Source organism: Scardinius erythrophthalmus (genome assembly GCF_964197995.2).
Source record: "Scardinius erythrophthalmus genome assembly, chromosome: 19".
NCBI lineage: Eukaryota > Metazoa > Chordata > Actinopteri > Cypriniformes > Leuciscidae > Scardinius > Scardinius erythrophthalmus.
In genome coordinates, this window is record NC_138239.1 from 7545919 (window position 1) to 7566517 (window position 20599).

General features: G+C 40.9%; 1 protein-coding gene across 2 annotated transcripts; it reads left to right on the plus strand.

The window, feature by feature from the left end:
* Nucleotides 1–1658: 1658 nt before the first annotated feature.
* Nucleotides 1659–12413, plus strand: LOC308679736 (calpain-14-like). Of its 2 annotated transcripts, none has more exons than XM_081347385.1 (12): nt 1659–1712; nt 3765–3977; nt 5418–5487; nt 5639–5757; nt 5847–5977; nt 6618–6792; nt 7054–7128; nt 7981–8064; nt 11166–11240; nt 11321–11481; nt 11688–11855; nt 12086–12413. In XM_081347385.1, the coding sequence occupies exons 2-8, from the start codon at nt 3915–3917 to the stop codon at nt 8059–8061; spliced, it is 714 nt and encodes a 237-aa protein (XP_081203511.1). In that variant the 5' UTR covers nt 1659–1712; nt 3765–3914; the 3' UTR covers nt 8062–8064; nt 11166–11240; nt 11321–11481; nt 11688–11855; nt 12086–12413. The 2 variants fall into 2 exon arrangements, with proteins under 2 accessions (XP_081203511.1, XP_081203510.1); XM_081347384.1 differs by having other exon boundaries at nt 1665–1712; nt 3765–4009.
* The last annotated feature ends 8186 nt before the right edge of the window (nt 12414–20599 follow it).

Below are 20599 nucleotides of genomic sequence, written 5' to 3' on the forward strand. Positions count from 1 at the left end.
TCGGACCTACGCCGGAGCCTATACGCCGTAGGCAACGTGTTGGTTTTAATTTATACTTCTGTGTCGTTGTCCGCGTTGACGCGCACCTAGGGAGCATGTGAAACCCCGAGGGAGGGGTTCTGGCAGACCAATCACCGCGCTTGTGTCCGCGTAGAATTGACGCGTTGTTACATTTTTGGAGAGGTGCACGTCAGGGTACGCCGTAGGGTACGCGCGCTACACAAAGCCTACGACGTAGCTACGGCGGCAGTTCGACGCAGAAGTATAAAACAGGCTTGAGGAGTTGTCGTCACGGTATAGAGCCCCGCCCCCTCCCCTCGATTCGCCGTGTAAACAATGATGTTTTGCCGCTGGAATCCTGCCAACACGTGTGTTGTTAACTCGGTAGTAGAGGAGGTTTTCGCAATTCCGCACTGTTTTACCATGCCTGGAAGTAAAAACTGCTCCAGTGTTTGTCACAAGAAGCCAAGCGCCGACATTTAGGCATTTCTCAATAGCAAGTACGCAAAGTTCGGACATAAATGCCAAGTCCAGCTCAGGAGAATGACTCCCGAGGACGCCACTCAGCTCGCTCTGCTACTCCGGTTATCTCTGTATGTACATTTTAGGCAACAATAAAACGAAATATGTTATAAAACACTACACTGCCTCTTTTCGTTTTCATTTAAAGAAATCTTAAACATTACACAAACGTGGTTCAGGCAACACATATTTATTATATTCACATCACTACATGTAACGTTAGCATATTTATAACAAAACTTTTTTTTTTAATTGTTATATTTAAATTGTTCTTTTCGTTTAAATTTTAAAAATATTAAACTTATTAATATGGTTCAGGCAATATTATGTGCATTTGTACTCTGATCATCACTGTAATAAAATGTAAAAAAAAATTACAAAACTAAACCCTGTCTCTTTTTGTTGAATTTCAGTTTTATCAATAATAGCCATTATAAAAGTAGCCTATAAGTAAAAAGTACAAGAAGCTATACAATAAGAAATAAAGCAAACGATTCAGTCAAACATACAAAGTCAGCGCTCTAGTCTAACATTACAACAACGGTAAAGTTAAATAGCCTAAATATAAAGTTATGAAATTTCACTTAGCCCTCAGTTTGGCCAGGGAACTAGATTCACAAGACCAAAGATCGCCCGTTAGGTCAACACAAGACGAATTATATCTCATGTTATCTTCTCTAAATACCGCTGTTTTGCGCTTGGTGTGAGCTTGTTCCTGTAGGTCCCTTTTCTTTCGCTTTATCTTTTTGCATTGCTTTACTTTCTTCCTTTTCTTTTTCGTATTCGTAGATCAGTCTGTGTCCCGCTGAAATAATAAATAGCCTAATAATAATAGCCTAAATGAAATAATAATGCGCAAAAATTAAAGAGCTCTGGAATGTTTAGTCGCGCTTCTGTGTAGTTCTGAAGGCGTTGCCCCTGGCAACCGATAGCGTCTCCTTCCATTATGGCCGACAGGCTCAGACCATAGACTGTAAAAAGTAGGCTCAGACCCACTGATCTATATAGAATGACATTGAATGACTAATCATTAGAATCATTATATAGATCAGTGCTCAGACCCCGCCCAAATCAGCCCAAGTCGGCACGTGACTCCTCACTCTCAATAAAGGCCTCATTACGCCACACATCCATTTTCTCACGCACAGGAAAAACAAAGAGGACGGAGACCGACAGACAAGACAGAGCAGGTTACTTATTATATAAAAAAAATCTCAGCTCTCAAATTCTGTCAATTTTATTACGAAATTCAAGCAAAAGGCTAAATACCGTTTGGGCGCTTGTAAATGTGACGTGACAGATCCCTAGCGGCACGTGAACCGATAATCTCTACTAGCTAGATAAAAACACGAATGAACAATGTTGAAAGAGACAGTAGCCTACAACTTACCGAAATGTATATTCATCTATCTATCAATCACACTGAGGCCATGTCCACACTAATACGTTTTCGTTTGAAAACGCATATTTTTCTCTCCGTTTTGGCCTTCCGTCCACACTGAGACGGCGTTTTTATTAAGGAAAACGAAGCTTTTTGAAAACGCACTCCAAAGCGTATGAATTTGAAAACGCCGTTTTTGCGTTGTAGTGTGGACTGTGAAACCGGAGAGATTTAAAAACGATGACGTAATTTTAGTCATGTGACAAATATTGTACCAATAGGTATTCACGTTTATACCAGTATTGTGCCTGTTATGTGCTATTCACTTTCACACTGTTGCTAAAAATATTCTACATTGCACACTCTTCATATCACAGTCCTGCAAAGATGACAGAATTTACTCACATTTGCTGTCCTGCGGTAATACATGAGAACAGTCGCGTTTTAGACCAAACATATGGTGTCTGCGTGCGCCGCATCAGTGAATGGTGAGATATTTTACTAAATAAAATTATCCTGTCAGAAGAATTGCGCGATAACTTTATTATTTATTTTTCCATCTGAATCATATCAGTGAGCGTTTGTGGGTTTTTACACATGCGCAGTAAAGGTGAATTTAGCGTTTTCAGGCGTTTTTCAAAAGTTTCTCATCCACACTGAAACGTCCGAAAACGCTTGAAAACGCTAGTGTGGACGGAGAGCGTTTATAAACGAAAACGCCGTTTTCAAATGTATCCGGATTAATGTAGACGTAGCCTAAGTAAAATAATATATAATGAAAAACGAGTTATTTTAACCTTATTACCAGCTGATAAGTCTCTCTGTATGTTTACAGCATTAGGTGAGTTTTTTTTTCTTTTTTTTTCTTGAGAAAAATTAACGCATATCTTGTGTACCTAATATTTATCCAAATGAGTCAATATTGAATCAAATCACAAGAATTGATTTGAATTGAAATTGAAATTTAAAAACAGCTTACCAGAAATTGTATGTAAACAGTGTAACTTGTCACTAAACCTAAAATTCTGTGTAGTTACTAAAATGTTTTGACAATCACAATACACTTATTGTGATGCAAGGTTTATTTTTTACATGAATCGTGAATTTTTTACATTTTCTGATATTAATCAGAATTTGACAAATCAAATTTGACAGAATTTGAAAAATATATATCAAAACTAATAAAGGTTTATGTTTTCCTGGACTTTTAGCTCTAAGTGAATAAAACTGTTTTAAGTGGTTCCTCTAAAATGTTAAATATTCTATTGTATTGCTTGTAGAATTATTTTTCTGTTACGTTCCACATCCAAGTAATTTGGGCAAAGTTTCAGTTATATGTAAGAACCTAGTAAGAGAAAACTGCTCAATTAGGTGAGTTGTTATCCTTAAAGATGAAGTATGTCATTTATATCAGTGGTTCTCAACTCCAGTCCTCGGGACCCGTTGCTCTGCACATTTTGTATGTCTCTCTTATCTGACACACTCAGTTCAGTTCATGGAGTCTCTCTTAACGAGCTGATGATCTGATTCAGGTGTGTTAAATAAGGGAGACATACAAAATGTGCAGAGCAGCGGGTCCGAAGACTGGAGTTGAGAACCACTGATTTATATCTTAAAAAAACTGAGTTTAATCTCTAATTATATTGTAAGTCTCTTAAAAGCTATCAAGATGTGTCTTTCAAAGGGACAAGATTTCCCTACCAAACAGGTCTAACAAGCCTAGAGTCTCTTATCTCTTATAGGTCTTTGGAAACAAAACATATTATAGCTTAGTGTTGTGTCATCTCACCAGTAAACAATGCCAGATGTGACACTTTAATCTTTTTCTTTATATTTTTTCCTAAAAATCTGACTTTTACAGCTGTAAAAATGCCACCACCTCCTGTGAACAGAATACCCGGGGATGAACAGCCCAAAAGAGACAAAACTGGCACTCTTGACGTCCCTTTGAAATTCTTGGATCAGGACTACCAGGAGTTGAAGAAGAGCTGCTTCACCAATAAAATGAGTTATGTTGATGAGAAGTTCCCTTCAGACAGCAGCTCCATTGACCCAAAGAAGAAACTTGGATTGGGTATGAAACAAATCAAATGGTTTAGGCCATCAGTAAGTTACCTGTATTGACTTTCCATCTTCAGACCTTCAGAAACTTTCAAGAAGAGTATATAGACATTATTGTTTGAATGGATCTAAAATAACTTGTTGAATATTACCATCATCAATTGTTGCTAAATGTCTCTTACGGCTTGTAAGAACAGGTTTATCTGTAGCATTTCCCATCATATTTTTATTTACAATTGTGGCAAGACATCTTAAAGGCACAATATGCACTATTTTTGGATTAAAATGCCCAAAAAACACTCAAACAATGTTATATATTTTGTTGATGTGTACTTGCAAGATCCCAAATGTTTAAATCCAGAGAAATCAGGTATTTTACCCAGTAACGACCCATGTCATTGTGTCGTCTGTCAATGACATATCCATGTTACTGGTAGAAGACACTTTAATATAATGTTTATAATGTATATTATGTTATGTGTTTAATAATTACTATACTTAAATATATTATGTTTTATTAGATAGGTGAGCAACTGTTTGGATACTTTTATCGACAGAAAACTAATCATTGTTATATAGTTCAACACGATTAGCCTTATTTCTTGAATCTTTTGTTTTCTTGATTTACCGTGAGTAACATGTTTGTGCCATGCCTCAGAGACAATGCTATTTTGTCAAATGGCTAACATGGCATAATCAAAAAGAGCTTGTAGTAAAAGTACACCATACAAAATATTTTGAAATTAAGTGCATGCCATTTAGCAACACAAGTCACCCAGCTTTTAATAATATGATATTCTAATATCGATCTAAGTTACTGCAATGTGCAACAAGTGTCGCATACCAGCCACCGAGCGAACACACAGAATAACGTTAAAAATAACTTTCAACACACTCAAATGTATTTTAGTAAGATTGTAAAAACAGCGCTATGTTACCCCACAATTTAAATTTATCAGATAAAGTGACCTAATAAAACAGCCGCAAGTGCTGAATTACTTCTCATACAGAAGTAAATAAAATGAGTGGAATTTAAGTGATCAGACATAACTGTAACAAAGTTTAAGTTCAGGAAAGGAGGTGAACTTTAAATGTAACTTTAATAAAAACAGCAAGGTAAAATGTCCCACGGCTCTTGGCCCCGCCCTGCTTCATATACCACAGTAATGTTAATAAAATAAACACAATAGCTCAATCATTAATCATCAATCAGCTCAAGGCTGTGGAGGTGAAGACGACAACTCCCATGATTCCACGTTCAGTCACGGCATCATCAAGCTACGCCTTTATTATTGTTTTGAAAAAGGAAACTCTAGAGGCGTACTGTGCCTTTAAGTGTCTTGAAAGCAGATTCAAAATACAATATACGAGTCTAAATGTCTTCAGTTGTTCCCAAATCCTTAGGGCAAATTTCGTTGTATAATGTATTCATTTAATTATTCTCTCTCTTTAGAAATTAGTGGCAGACCCTAAACTCATTGTAGACGGGGTTTCCAGGTTTGACTATTCCCAAGGATCTTTAGGTATGCTTATATATGTGTTTATTACATACTCCATTAGGTGTTGGTTTTGAATGATACTGTATCTGTGCAGTAATTTGCATCACTCTATATTTTGTCTTTTGTTAACTCAATGAAAGATCTATTTTTGCTAATGTTTATGCTTTTACCTTAGGAGACTGCTGGTTTCTTGCTTCAGTTGGAGCTTTAACCTTTCAGGAGGATGTCATGGACCAGGTCATGCCAGTCGGCCAGTCATTTGGTGAAGACTATGCAGGGATATTTCACTTTAGAGTGAGTTCTTTGGTCTTTTTCAAAATAACTTAAATATATTTTATGAAACCAAATGATCAGTCCTTAAACCTTCTGCTTTATTCATATAGTTCTGGAGGTTTGGGAAATGGATTGACGTTGTCATTGATGACAAACTGCCAACAATCGATGGCAAGCTCATTTTTGTTCATTCAAAAACATCTGAGTTTTGGCCTGCCTTGCTGGAGAAAGCTTATGCCAAGTAGGTTTATTCTTAAAAGCATGTTTGTTTATTGAACAAAAATATTGTTACACCTGATTTTACAGTATGTGTACTTGCAGTGTACTTACCCAAGACAGCACTGGTAATATAAGGTAACTACATGTAAAGGTTAAGTTTAGGGGCAGGATCAGGGTTAGTACCTTTACCCTGTTATTGTAATTGCTATAATAAGTATGTATGTACATGGGGAACAAGACTGTAAATAAAGTGCTACCAAATATTATTTAACCATAATTACAAGAGATTTGGGCCCTTTTCATGTTGTGTATGTACCCTGGTTCTGAAGTTGCCTTACAGATAGAAGTATTGGACATGATGTATTGGTCACAATGATAACAGTCCAAACTCGGTCCTGGAGGGCCACTGTCCTGCAGAGTTTAGCTCCCGCTTGCCTCAACACCCCTGCCTGAAGTTTCTAGTAAGCCTAGTAAGACCTTGGTCAGCTGGTTCAGGTGTGTTTAATTGGGGTTGGAGCTGAACTCTGCAGGACAGTGGCCCTCCAGGAGCAGGATTGGACACCCCTGGTCTATTTTAATCATCAATTTGAGTAAATCCACAGAATCAATCATTAAATGCTTGTTGGTCCACTGTATATTGAAATGTAGAATGACTTTTACAGGACGTGCGGCTCTTATGCTGACTTGCAGGCTGGTCTTGTATGTGAGGCTCTGTTGGACTTCACTGGTGGCATCCACGTGCACTTTGAAACAGCAAAAACTTCTGTTGATTTGTGGAGCCTGATGAACCGAGCAGCAAAAACAAAGGCTCTGATGGCCTGTGGCACCTTTGTGGGGGTAAGCAGTGACCTCAGACTTGTTCTTTCATTACCGTGACAGATGTTATAACCATATCCATCTAAAACACTGTCACTGAAGTATTTTGCATTAAAGATTTCAATGTTCAATTAAATACAAATTACTATAGTGAACATTTCTAAAATGTAAGGGAACAATGTAGAGCATTGGCTGTACAAAAAGCAATCTTTTCCTATTTCCTGATACATATTTCACAGAGCAGCATTATTGATTCAATATCTTTTTTTCATCCCATATCAGAAAACATCTGCAAACACAGTATTACCCAATGGCATTGTTCAAGGCCATGCATATACAGTGACGGGGGTTTACAAGGTAAGTCTGCACAGAATCAAATGTCACATTACAGTGCCATCAGATTAGGGGGACAGACAGACACAGATAGATGGATGGATGGATGGATGGATGGATGGATTTTCTGAATTTGTTCTACATAGGAGCATCACTTTTTTCCATTGCATCATTTCCAGTCCATTTAGTTTTAAAACCTCCTGCACTAACTTTGTGATGAATTGCTGAGTAGTGCCCTCAAGGCTCTTTTCTGGGACCTGTCTTCAAATGGAACCACTTGGGAAAATGTTAAATAAGCCAGAGGTTGATTTTTATAGAAAGACAGGTGTTTAACTACAACAGGGGTGCCAAATCCTGTTCCTGGAGATCTACCTTCCTGCAAAGTTCAGCTCCAACCCTGATCAATCACAACAGAACCAGCTATTGTAGATCTTCAGGAGCGCTTGATAATTACAGATGGGTGTGTTAGATCAGGGTTAGATCTGAACTCTGCAGGTTGATCTATACTATAGGAACAGGATTGCGCACCCCTGAACTACAACAATATTTGCTTTGTTCTCCTCCTATTAACTGTTTTTGTTATTGTGTACACCAGTATTTATTTACTAATTGCATTCAGATGTATTCAGCATATGAGCTCCACACTTTGGTATGTCCTTTGTTCAGCTTGCATTCATTCCTGTGTTCCTCTTACGTCAAGCCTGTGATTTTGCAAGAGAAGTTTCTTGAAATAATGTTTTGTACTTTATGTGACTCAAAGCATTGTGTTCAGTCACTTCAGTCCTGAGGTAAACAGGTTATTTCACAATATCCCTGGTGAAATGGCATATTCTGTATTTATGCATTAAAAGTGTCATGTCATGATGTACTCTACAGGTAACATGCAGAGATAAACCAGTTCAGCTGGTGAGAGTGTTGAACCCTTGGGGAAGAGGCGAGTGGACCGGTGACGAGTGACAAGTAAGAGTCATGTGAAATTATAGGTTCGCTAATCACAACACTGATCAAGCGTCATTCTTTGTTTGTACCACTAGACTAGATGATTCATGACTATTATATTAAGTATAAATAAATAAATAAATAAAAAAATAAATAAATAAATAAAAAAAAAGTCTTAATGGGGTTTTAGTGTTGTATTAAGTTATTAGTATGCTAAATAACTTTTTTTCGGTTAGCTTGTTAGCTTTCAAACTGTAAATCTTTAAAAGTAATTTTGTCCTCATCATATATGTAGTAGGCTATATTAGATAAAATATTAAGCTCACCAAGCTGAATACCATATTTTTTTCTAGGTTTCTTTGATCAAAACATCAGCATTTTAATAATTGATTTTAAATTATACCACCACTTTGGTTTGCATGATGCTGCCATTTTTGAAAGCTGCCTTTTTTTCAAGTCCCCATGAATGCAAAATTCAGGTGTTTAATTTTCTTTTCTTTTTTACAATTTCAATCAAGATGATAGCAATCGGCGATCAATTATATATAGCCTATATATTGGGGTAATTCCTTGAATATCTGAAGAATAACCAAAACCTTAAGATGGCTCCTGCACTGAGTATTGTTCATTAGGCAATAGCATTGAGAAACGTTGCATGTGACAAATGTTTGCCGTTTTTTCATTGAAGTAGTCTCAAGGGGGTTGCACACCGGACGTGCACCACGTCTAGGACAACTCACACCTGAAAATCCGATAACATCAGCAATTTTCTGATTTCTGTAAATAAATTTAAAACTAAATGTATATTGCAGAACAGGGTGAAGTCCGTATACATTAACTACGATTTGAGACACATAAATGTACATTTAATATAAAACTGTAAATGGCGCTCTGTGGCGCGGCAGGATTTTGAACACTGTCCTGAGCCGTTGCTGGGCGCCTGTGTGTATTCTCACAGAGAATAGTGTGTTCGAATTTAAAAGACGTGGCGCTGCGCGTCTGACCCCCTTCACTCTCATCTCACAATTGTCAGTTGTCCTTCATTGTTAGAGTGTGCAGGCCTTTTTGAATCTTAGGGTAAGTTTAAACAACAACAATTTCTTAATGTAAAAGATTTACTTTGCGTTTTTTGCGTACAGACGACAATGTTGTCAAAAGTATTACCATTCACACGGATCTGCTAAAACGATTAAAAGCACTGTATTATTCATGCCAGGCCAGTGCATTGGCGCTGTCACTTTGTAAAGAAACACTACACACTTATAGACTGAACATAATACACATGCGCATGATGTCACCGTTTTCACAAATCCGCGTTTTTGTACTTTACACAGAAATTATTACATTATCGTTTTCAAAAACTTGCACAGACCCCCAAAACGCTGTTGTCGTGTAAATAAACGGCCAAGACGTTTACGGTTTTTAGTTTAAAATCTTGTCTCTTGTTAAGGAATGTTCACACTAACATAGATAAAATCGCTGGAGGTTTTCAAGTGCCGTTGATTTTTAATTTGCTTGAGTTACTTCAACGGTCACTGCTAACTCTCATTCACTGAAGGATATTTTGAATGAATGAGCTTTTGTTGCCTTTAGTCAGTCTTTTGTAATAGAATATACCTTTAAAACAAAAGCCAGTTCTTTAGTGACATCACTTTCTGGGAAATGACATCATTTGGGTGGGGAACAAAGGACAAACATCAATTACTTTTAAAAAGAGTTGATGAATTCTGATAATCACTTTAAAACATTTCAGCCTGTTAAAATGAGAGAAATCTGTATGATAATATATAAAAAGATGGTTAAACAATATTAAAATGGACTTTAAATTGACTGAGGTACAATTGCTAATTTTATTTTTTTACTTTTTGGTATCTTATTTAATTCTGTGCCATTGGAAATTCAACTATAGCCTGACTACGTCAGACTTCTTACTTCCGCTCAATTTCATTTCGCTTCTGTACCAGAGAATGTCTAATAGGAAGAGAATTGGCACTCTCTGCTTACTTCCGGTTTCTGGACTGGCTGCAGTAACACGTCTCTGTCCATGCGGGGGCGCTCGCAGGCGAGTGCAGAATGAATGGAGGTCTATGGCGAAAAACCCTCAAAATCCACTTTTCTCAGGATATAATTTGTCTAGTAATTTGAATGTTGTATTCGAAAGGAGATGCAAATAAATTACACATTGCTGGGTGTTAGATTTTTTTTAGAGTCACTTATTTGCTTTAAAAAGTCTTTTAAAATGTCAATGACGTCAGAATGCTGACGTCATTAGCAGAATGCTAGCGTGTTATGGGCAACAACAAGTCAACCTGTAAGAAATCGAAAAGAAATAAGTACTCCTTCATTCAACTTTCGACCTATAACCCATGTTGAACTTGCAAAACCTACAATAAAATCTGAGATTTCTCAACGGCAATCGGGTGAAAGAGACACATTTAGCCGTCTAGCCCCATAGACTCCCATTCAGTCTGCCCTCGCCCGCGATCACCCCCAGTGGAATTCTAATGGAACTGCAACCAAGATCGATACAATGGGGCTAATAGGAAGTGCCAAGGCTTTCCGTAGACGGGCTTTGTCTGTACTCAGTCTGAGACAGCGTAATAGCTTTCCGTTTTCCTCCGGCCTGAAAACAGCCGGCCAATCAACGAACAGAGGGCGGGCTGAGAGCCGTGACGTAGACGCTGATTGTACCGTGGATGTGTAGATTTACTTCACATAATCTGCAAAAGTCGCGCACAGCCATGTTCACTCCGGTAATTCGCTCGATGGTTTTGTTTTTGCATCATACATGTGTTTACAGTGAAAGTTAGATGCGGCTGAGCATGCGCATAACACACGCCATAACCAAACGTTATGTGATTGGCTTACGGGTAACGGGTAGACAAACGCTTTTCAATTATGCCATGCCAGACTATGTCTACGAAGCAAAGCGAAGTAGCGGAGTTTGGTATTACCAGGCTAATTCAACTATACCCTTTTGGAGAAATACTAATTACAACAGAAGCTTGTACTTTCAGTTCAAAAGTATATCTGTTTTTTCCTCTTTATTTGCTGCTGTTAGTTTCTCAGTGAGCATAACACCATGTAATATATATTTAATATATGCTTTTGCATAACTTTAGGTCATCTTTGTGGGACAAAGTGAGTAAGGAGGAGCAATCCAAGTGTCGTTCTTTGGCCAATGAGGGGGAGTTCTGGTGAGCATTAACTGTAGTTTCAGATATGATCTCTAGCATTAATGAATCAAATGTTTTCAGTAACTCATATTTTACTGCAGGATGTCAATGGAGGACTTCACCAAAAACTTCGAAGACATTGATATTTGCTGCCTCAGTCCTGATTTTCTGGACAGTTCCTCTGAATGCAAATGGACTTCCACATGTTATAAAGGCAGCTGGGTTGATGGGACTACAGCCGGTGGCTGCCTCAATAATAAAGGTAGCTCATAAACATATAATGAGAGAGAGTGGCATGTGAGCATTTCATACAATTACATACTAGCATGCATGAATAGAAATATTAGATACAGCATGCAACATGCTTTTTGGGTGTCTATGCATAATATTGGCCATATGGTGTGTGTGTGTGTTTATGTGTACCTACTACATGTACCTGAAAGTTCTGAATCAATGAATGTCTTGTAGACTCTTTCTGGAAGAACCCTCAGTTTCGGGTGAGGATTGAGGAGCTTGATAAGGAATGTTTTGGTCAGTGCCCTGAAAACATACTGGTGTCCCTCACGCAGAACCATGAGAAGAGAAACAGAAGTGAAGTTTCTAACTTTGCCATCGGCTTCGATGTTTTTGCGGTCAGTATTAACAAATAACTCTATTGGAGTCACCGGAAATACAGTAATTCTGGTTTCCACTTATTAATGGTGTGTTATTCTATTTTCTACTTCAACAGATTCCACCAGAGGCAAGTAAAAAATATAATTCAAGCTCAAAAGTGTACAACTTTGCTTTTAAAATGCATAAATTACATGATATTTACTAAATAAACTGGTCGCTTCAATACAAGTTTATATTTAATTCTCTTTTAGATGAAAGATGTGAAGCTCCCGGACAAGTTCTTCTACCGTAAAGGCCCCATTGGTAGTGGGAACTTCATCAATGCAAGAGATGTGATGAGATTCTTCAAGCTTGAACCAGGAGAGTATCTCATTGTACCGGCCACTTTCAATCCTAAAGAGTCTGCAAAATTCATATTGTCCATCTTCTCAAAGAGTGAATCCCATAGGAGAAATATGAAACCTGAGTGACATATGTATGAAATGACATTAGATGTTTTCTAGATGTTTTTCATCTTAGTCTCGTATAGACTGAAGTGTCACAAAAGATCCAATACTAAAAAAATAAACTGTTTTTCCAAAAAATTTTCATGTATTATTTCACATGATTAAAATGTTAGTATTTGCTATGCTATAACTAAGACTGATTGACCGCTATTGCGTACAACTATTATTTATTGGACAGTGTTTTGGTCCATTTAGTTTCTGGAGGAATAAGTGAAGTGCCCCTGTAAGTACTGAACTAACACTGCAGTTACGGGTTTCTTACAGTAGAGGGCAGCAGTTCACTAAAACAATGGACATCACATTCACAACAAACACGGGTAGAAGTGAGAGCATTTACTGAGGTCCGCCTCGGTCACTCGGTCAGCCGAGAAGTATCGCTGTGTAAGTTACACCTGTAACATGAGTCTCAAATGCGTCTCCTTTGACGGTTGACCTGGTATGAGTCGGATTCGGGTGAACGTCTCTGGTTTTGTAACTAAATCATCGCTAAATCAAAGTGTTGCCGGGCGTCAGAGATTGACAGGTTATCGTCTTCTCCGTAGCCCCTGTTGATGCCATAACTAATAACAGCATTCAAAAGTAGCCCTCTATTTCAAATTAATTTTTCACAAATCACGCCATATGTTCATTTCAAGTATTTGATTTATTATAGTAGATATGTGAACACTAGGTTATGTTTGGAGAGCATGAACTTGACATAAGATCACAAAACGTCTTTGGGTTTATTATTGTTGGCTATTTAGCTCTCCACTTTTGATCACCTCATTTGGATCTTATTAGGCCTACCAGGTGTAACTGAGGTCTTAGAGAGCCAATACAGCTTACAACTTTATTTATAAAAGTTATTAAATTATTAGAAATTATTATTACACCATTGTCCCTCTAGCGGTTAAAACCAAAATTGCATGCATTTTGCAGAAGAACGTTGTTTTGGTTCCAACCTGCAGATACTCACACTGGGAGAAAAGAGATAGAGATTATCCTACTGCTCATTAAACAGTCACTACTAGGCTTAAAGGGTTAGTTCACCCAAAAATGAAAATTCTGTCAGTAATTACTCACCCTTATGTTGAAGAAAGACAAACGTAAATAAAGAATAAAGCCAAAATATTAGGATACATGTGAAGGATGCATATTTACTGAGTAATTTACAGTTTTGTAAAATGGGTCAAAATGACAATTTTCACCTGAGATTTGGAGTCAGATTACAGGGGGGTTAAAATGACTTTAGAACTGCATCATTATTTTACTTTTACACAGAGATTGTTAGCTAAATCAGTTGACTTTGGCCATCTTCGTTTTATTATAGCTATGCCAATGGTGACATTTTAAAAATGGGGAAAAGCACTACTTTTGATTTTTGCCCAAAGTTTGCATGCCTGCAACTCATATTAAAAATATCTTAATATCCTTTTAAATTCTAATTCTTAACACACTTTTCTTTTGGTTTCTTAATTTTTACGACCGAATATGCATGGTTAATTTTAAGTCCCAATATATAGGGATGTTAATGTGGCTCCATGATTAAATTAGTACACATTTTCAATGGTCGCACATTTTCTGAAGAACAAATAATGTTGAAACTAGAAATGTATCCTTTTTTTTCTATCAACACAATTGAACATTACTTAGTGCCATAAATAGTATTTTTCCAAAGTTTGTGTGCCTGTAACAAGTAATATAAAGTCATCCTTCTATATTCTCATTCTTTCTATATCCTTCTATATTCTCATTCTTAATAAACTTTTCTTTTGTAACCTTCATTTTAAAAGCCCTATATGGTTCAATCCTATAGATATAATGTGGCTCCATGTTCAAATTGTTGCATTTTACCCATTTTCTATATATAGCTACACCAATGGATATTACTGTATCATCAACCTCTATTCAAAGGATAAACAAAAGTTTTTTTTTTCTTTATCAGGAAGATATAGGCTATAGATGGCATGCAATTTAAAAGCACAATAACTACTTTGAAATTACAGCAAAGGAAAAGAAAAAGCATTTATAAATGTTTTTGAAACCGTGTATGAATAAATGAAAAGTGCATACTTCCCAGATAAAGAGAACTTGGATGATTAGTATGGGCTGCTTTTGGTGCTTGAGATTTTATTGGTTATTTTGTGTTTCAATAACGAGGTCCAACAAGTAGCCTACTGCAGTGGCGCAAAAAGTGGGTATGCGCTATATGCGGCGCATAGGGGCGCGCAGCACCAGGGGGGCGCCAAAGCGATGGTCATTTTATTTTTTATTTTTTTATCTATACGTAGACTGTTGTGTGTTTCTAAATAATTTCTGCATTTCCTCAATGTTATATAACTTTTTAGAGGACTAACAGGCTATAGGATATTCATAAGATTCCATCATATAATTTTGACATGGAGGGAGGGGGGAGGGGGAGGGGGGGGGGGGTATCGCGAGCAGGCGGGGGCACCGTGAGCGCTGAGCGAGCAGGTACGAGTCGAAAAAGATGGATAAAGCAAAAAAGCTATCGGGACTAAAAATAGAAAAAGAAAGAGGGAAAAGGAGATGGCGTGTCAACTGATGCACCAGCAGCTAAATAAGTTGATGGTCAAAGGCAACCGGTAGGATTTAAAGTGTGACGTCCACGCATGTAGGCTAGGAGATTCCCAGTGGGCCGACATGCTTTTTGGGCCGATACATCTAATAGGCTATTTTTTTTTTTTTTTTTTTTTTTTTTTTTGTCTTTGTCTTAATGGACTACAAAACTCGTACATCGACGGCCCATTCGTTTTATTTTGTTTTGCTTAATTGGCGGCGCTGGGTTAGTGCCGTTGTAGCTAATACATTGGTAAAAAAAAAAATAGATATAAATTTATTTTATTTATTTATTTATTTATTTTTCATTACACACGTAGATCAGCGGCCCATTGGTTCTTTTCTTGATTGACACTGGGCTGGCCCAATCACATCTTTAATTTGAAATATAGAAATTAGTACAAAACTAATTATGAAAGTTTCCTTTAGTTTTCAGTGCATTTGTTTAACAATATATGGCTATTACTATCATGGGACTAATATTATAACTATTATTATGTAGTAGTGTAATGTAGACAGACACTGTTACTAAAAAAGGTTTGAATTTTTTCTTTGTTTAATTTGCACACTGAATATGGGTTGGAGCTTTTAATTTTGAACTCTCAAAGTGCACCAGATTGATGAATTCAACATAAAAAGCACAAAATTTTCTTACGGGGGAGCATGCCCCCGAACCCCCCTAGAAAGACAGAGGTCCTCTCAGCTGTGGATTCATCCCTGTGAAGTATACTTCAATTTCATTAATAAATGACAATTTTATACTTATTTCATCTGTTAGCTATCACTCATTCCACACTCATTAGGCTACATGCCACAGTTATTTATTTCTTTGTTGTTGTTTTTTTTGGGTGGGGTGGGGTGGGGGGGCGCCAAAATTGTTGCTGCATACACCTCTGACACTGGGTAGTTGCGCCCCTCTACTGTACAAGTTACTTTAATGTAAAATGTTTTTCTCTATTTAACATTAATGTACAATAGTGAAAGGTTTTTGATAACGTCTTCCCTCAGCAGGGCTGCCAACTCTCACACATTCACCGTGAGATTCACGCAATTTACTCTTCTCACACGCTCTCGTCTTACGCCACACATCCATTTTCTCACGCACAGAAAAAACAAAGAGGACGCGGAGACCGACTGACAAGACAGAGCAGGTTACTTATCATATAAAAAAATCTCAGCTCTCAAATTCTGTCAATTTTATTACGAAATGCAAGCAATAAATAGCCTACCGTTTGGGCGCTTGTAAATGTAACGTGACAGATGCCTAGCGGCACGTGAACCGATAATCTCTACTAGCTAGTAGATAAAAACACGAATGAACAATGTTGAAAGAGACAGTAGCCTACAACTTACCGAAATGTATATTCCTCATACATAATATCTATCAATCACACTGAGTAAAATAATAAAAAATTAGTTATTTTAACCTTATTACCAGCTGATAAGGCTCTCTGTATGTTTAGGCAGCATAAGGTGAGATTTTTTTTTTCTTGAGAGAAATTGTACCTAATATTTATCCAAAATGAGTCAATATTGAATCAAATCACAAAAATTTAATTGAATTGAAATCGTGAAATTTGTGTCAAGCAATGATAAAAAACTGTAGCTTACCAGAAATTGGCTCGGAGGCTGCTAACCTGGTTTTTGTCGACTGAAGCAAAGTGAGCTCATGGTGCGAGCACGGCGGGTTACGCAATACTCGTTCCCTTTTCTAGAGAGTAACCGAGTATCGTTCTCTTACGAGAGGTTCTCTCGTATTGCGTAAGTTAGCTTACGCTATGGTAACCCCTTGTCAACGCCGTGCGCGCCTAGCATCCACTACATGAGTCCCAGGGGAAACCCGGGGAACACAGAAAGGTGGGAATCAGGCGGCCAACAGAGTGGGCCAGCACATGTTCATAAGCACACAGTAGGGAGTGTAGAGCGGCTCGGCCGGTCTATACTGACTTAACACAACCCTTATAGTGCAGCTCAACCAGGGGAGCTAAATTGAGTAAAGTGGCCCGCGCACGATGAATCTGGGCAGGGCACACACACCACTTAGACTGATAGAAGTTTAGCCTGCAGGGCGGGAACTTCCAGGTTGTAAAACCTAACAAATGTAGAGGGGGAGGCCCAGCCTGCCGCTGTACAAATGTCATGAATGGAAATCCCGCTGGACCAAGCCCACGATGAGGCCATGCCTCTGGTGGAATGAGCCCTGATGCCCAAAGGGCACTGCAGGTTTTTAGACGCATAAGCTGCCGCAATAGCGTCCACTATCCATCTGGACAGGCTGTGTTTCGAGGCAGCGAGACATTTGGTGCGCCCTCCAAACGAAACGAAAAGCTGCTCCGAGCGCCTGATAGCGGCAGAGCGCGTGATGTAATTTCTCAGTGCTCTGACAGGGCAGAGGAGGTTCCTATCGACCTCGTTGCCAGATGCCGGCAGGGCTGAGATTGAAATGACCTGTGCTCTGAAAGGAGTGCCCATCACTTTTGGGACATAACCATGCCTCGGTTTGAGAATGACTTTAGAGTCATTAGGTCCAAACTCGAGACACGCAGCGTTAACTGATAATGCGTGTAAGTCACCCACACATTTGACTGATGACAGGGCTATCAGAAAAATGGTTTTGAGCGTGAGATATTTCAAATCCACAGTTTCTAGAGGTTCGAAGGGATGAGCTTTCAGGGCCTCCAGGACCAGAGAAAGATCCCAAACAGGACCCGATGGGGGCCGCAGGGGATTCATCCTCCTGGCTCCTCTGAGGAAGCGGATGAAGAACTCGTTCCTTCCTATTGCGTGGCCGCGTGCCGATTCGGCGAACGCTGCGATGGCCGCAACATATACTTTGAGCGTGGAGGGGGACTTGCCCATGTCCAGCAGCTCTTGAATGAAGCAAAGCACCCACGAAACCCCACACGTTTGTGGGTCTAGATTTTTGACAGTGCACCATTTGTTAAACACAGATCATTTAGATGCGTAGAGCCGTCTTGTAGAGGGAGCTCTAGACTGCGTGATCGTGTTCACGACCCCTTTTGGCAAATCAACGGGTATCTGTTGATTATCCATGCATGCAGAGACCAGCGCTCTGTATGAGGATGCCAGATCGAACCGCGGGCTTGAGAGAGGAGGTCTCTTCACACCGGGATCGGCCATGGGGCTGAGTCTGCCAGCCGCATCAAGTCCGGGAACCACGTCTGGTTCTCCCAGCGCGGGGCTATGAGGAGCACCGAGTGGCGCGTTTCCCTGATTCTCCCGATGACCTGTGGCAACAGTGAGATCGGGGGGAAGGCGTACAGCGGGTCGCTGGGCCAGACTTGGGCCAGCGCATCCTCGCTCTTTGAAAAGAACCTTGGGCAGTGAGCGTTGTCTTCTGACGCAAAGAGATCGACTTTCGCTTTGCCGAAAAGGCGCCACAGAAGCTGGACTGTCTGGGGATGCAGAGGCCACTCCCCCGGGGTAACATTGTCTCTGGACAGTCTGTCTGGACCATCGTGTGCGCTGCTCTCAGCGAGCGCAGTGAGTGCTGAGCCCAAACGAGGAGGCGTCCCGCCAGGGCGCAGAGAATCTTGGATCTGACACCGCCCTGATGGTTCACATAGGACACCACTGACATATTGTCCGTGCGGACTAGTACATGGTGGTCCCGCAGGTATGGGAGAAAGTGCTTAAACGCGTTCTCGACCGCCAGCATCTCTAGACAGTTTATGTGAAGGCGTTTCTCCCGGTCTGACCAGAGGCCATAGACCGGTCTGCCTTCGAAAAGAGCCCCCCAACCTAGGTTGGAGGCATCTGTCGAGATCGTTTGTCGACTCCCATTGTCACTCACTGCTGGTACCATTCGGCCGCCAGCCAGGGCTGCAGGGCTGAAACACAGCCCTGATCCAACCTGACTCGCGAGCCGCCGGCAGTCCATGCTCTGTGAGGCACTCGCGCTTTCAGCCAGCGTTGTAGGGGGCGCATGCGCAGCAAGCCCAGCTGGAGCACTGCTGCAGCTGAGGCCATGTGGCCCAAAATTTTCTGAAACATTTTTTCCGCGGAACCCGACTGCCGTTCTGAAAAGACGTGGCGAGATGTCGAATACGGCGCGCGCGCTGTGTCGACAATCTGGCCGTCATAGCCACCGAGTCCAGCTCTATTCCCAGAAAAGAGATTGACTGGCTGGGCATTAATGAGCTCTTGGTCCAGTTGACCGAGAGACCCAGGCTTTCCAGATGGCTGAGAAGCGCTGTTCTGTGAGATATGAGCTCTATCTCTGACCGCGCCAGTATCAGCCAGTCGTCCAAATAGTTCAGAATTCGCATACCCTGTCTTCTCAGGCGAGCGAGGGCCGCGTCCATGCACTTTGTAAATGTACGGGGTGCTAACGACAGGCCAAACGGCAGGACGGTGTATTGATATACCCGACCGTCGAGGGTGAATCTCAGGAATGGCCTGTGACGGGGTATAATCTGAAAGTATGCGTCTTTCAGATCGAGAGAAATAAACCAGTCCCTCGGGCGAATTTGCGCGAGGATTTGTCTGGTCGTGAGCATTTTGAACGGCCGTCTCATGAGAGCTTTGTTCAAATATCTCAGATCTAATATAGGTCTGAGAGCTCCGTCTTTCTTGGGCACGAGAAAATAACGTCTGTAAAAGCCCGTCTCGCTCAGAGAAGGATGCACCTGTTCTATCGCCCCCTTGCACAGCAGCTTCGCTATTTCTGCATGAAGCAGGTGAGCTGCTTCCGTATTCACTCTTGTCTCGGTCCGTGCTCGAAAGCGCGGGGGACGGCGAGCGAACTGTAGCGAATAGCCCCGTTTTACAATGTTCAGCACCCATTCTGACACGCCCGGGATAGCTTCCCACGCTTTCGCATGCATAGCTAGGGGTAGAATGGCCTCTGGGTCCCGGCCGTCGCACTGCGTAGGATAGGGACCCTGTATCAGAGGAATTGGCGCGGCGTGCGCGCCGTCGATGCTTGAATACGGGGGCTCACTGATAGCGGTAACTGACTGGGCAGCACTCAATGACTTGGTCACTTGGGACGGAGAACATTTTGTGGCGAGAAACTCGTGACGCGAGAGCGGCGTCAGGGGTAATGTGTTTATCAGTAAGTGTGAGTGCTCGTGAGCGGGCACGAGGCTTACGTTCACAACACGCCCAGTGTTTGGGAGCTTTAAAGGATCTGACTCCTGGGATAACTGTGTAACAGAGCGGGCAATGGGTAGGTGTGGGTACTGAATCGACCGTCTTTTCCTCCTTGCGCCCGCTAGGAGGACTTTGCGGGCTCAAGCTTCAGTGCGAACTTGGGCCGGGGTCCCCGGGGGGGAGGCGGTCTGTGACGGCTGGATGAGCGCGACCTAGGGCGCCCGCCCTGTCGTCGCTGCGAAGGCGGAGGCTGAGACGAGCGCTGCGTGGAGCTGCGTGCAGGAGGCTGGGCTTGAGAGTGGCCTGCAGCTGAGCTCGAGCGGCGGGGCAGGAAGAGATTCATAGCCTGCGATGCCTTCTGTACCTCCGAAAAACGATCCACAATCCTGCTTACCGCTGGGCCGAAGAGGCCGGTGGGGGAGAGCGGGGCGTTGAGGAACACGGACCGCTCAGAGGTCCGTCATGCTGCGCAAATCCGTCAAGGCAATGTGGTCCGGGCCTTTCTCGTCCAATTCGCAGAGGAGATCAGCCTGGAGGATCTGGAGAACTGCCATTGAATGCAGGGCGGAAGCAGCCTGGCCGGCG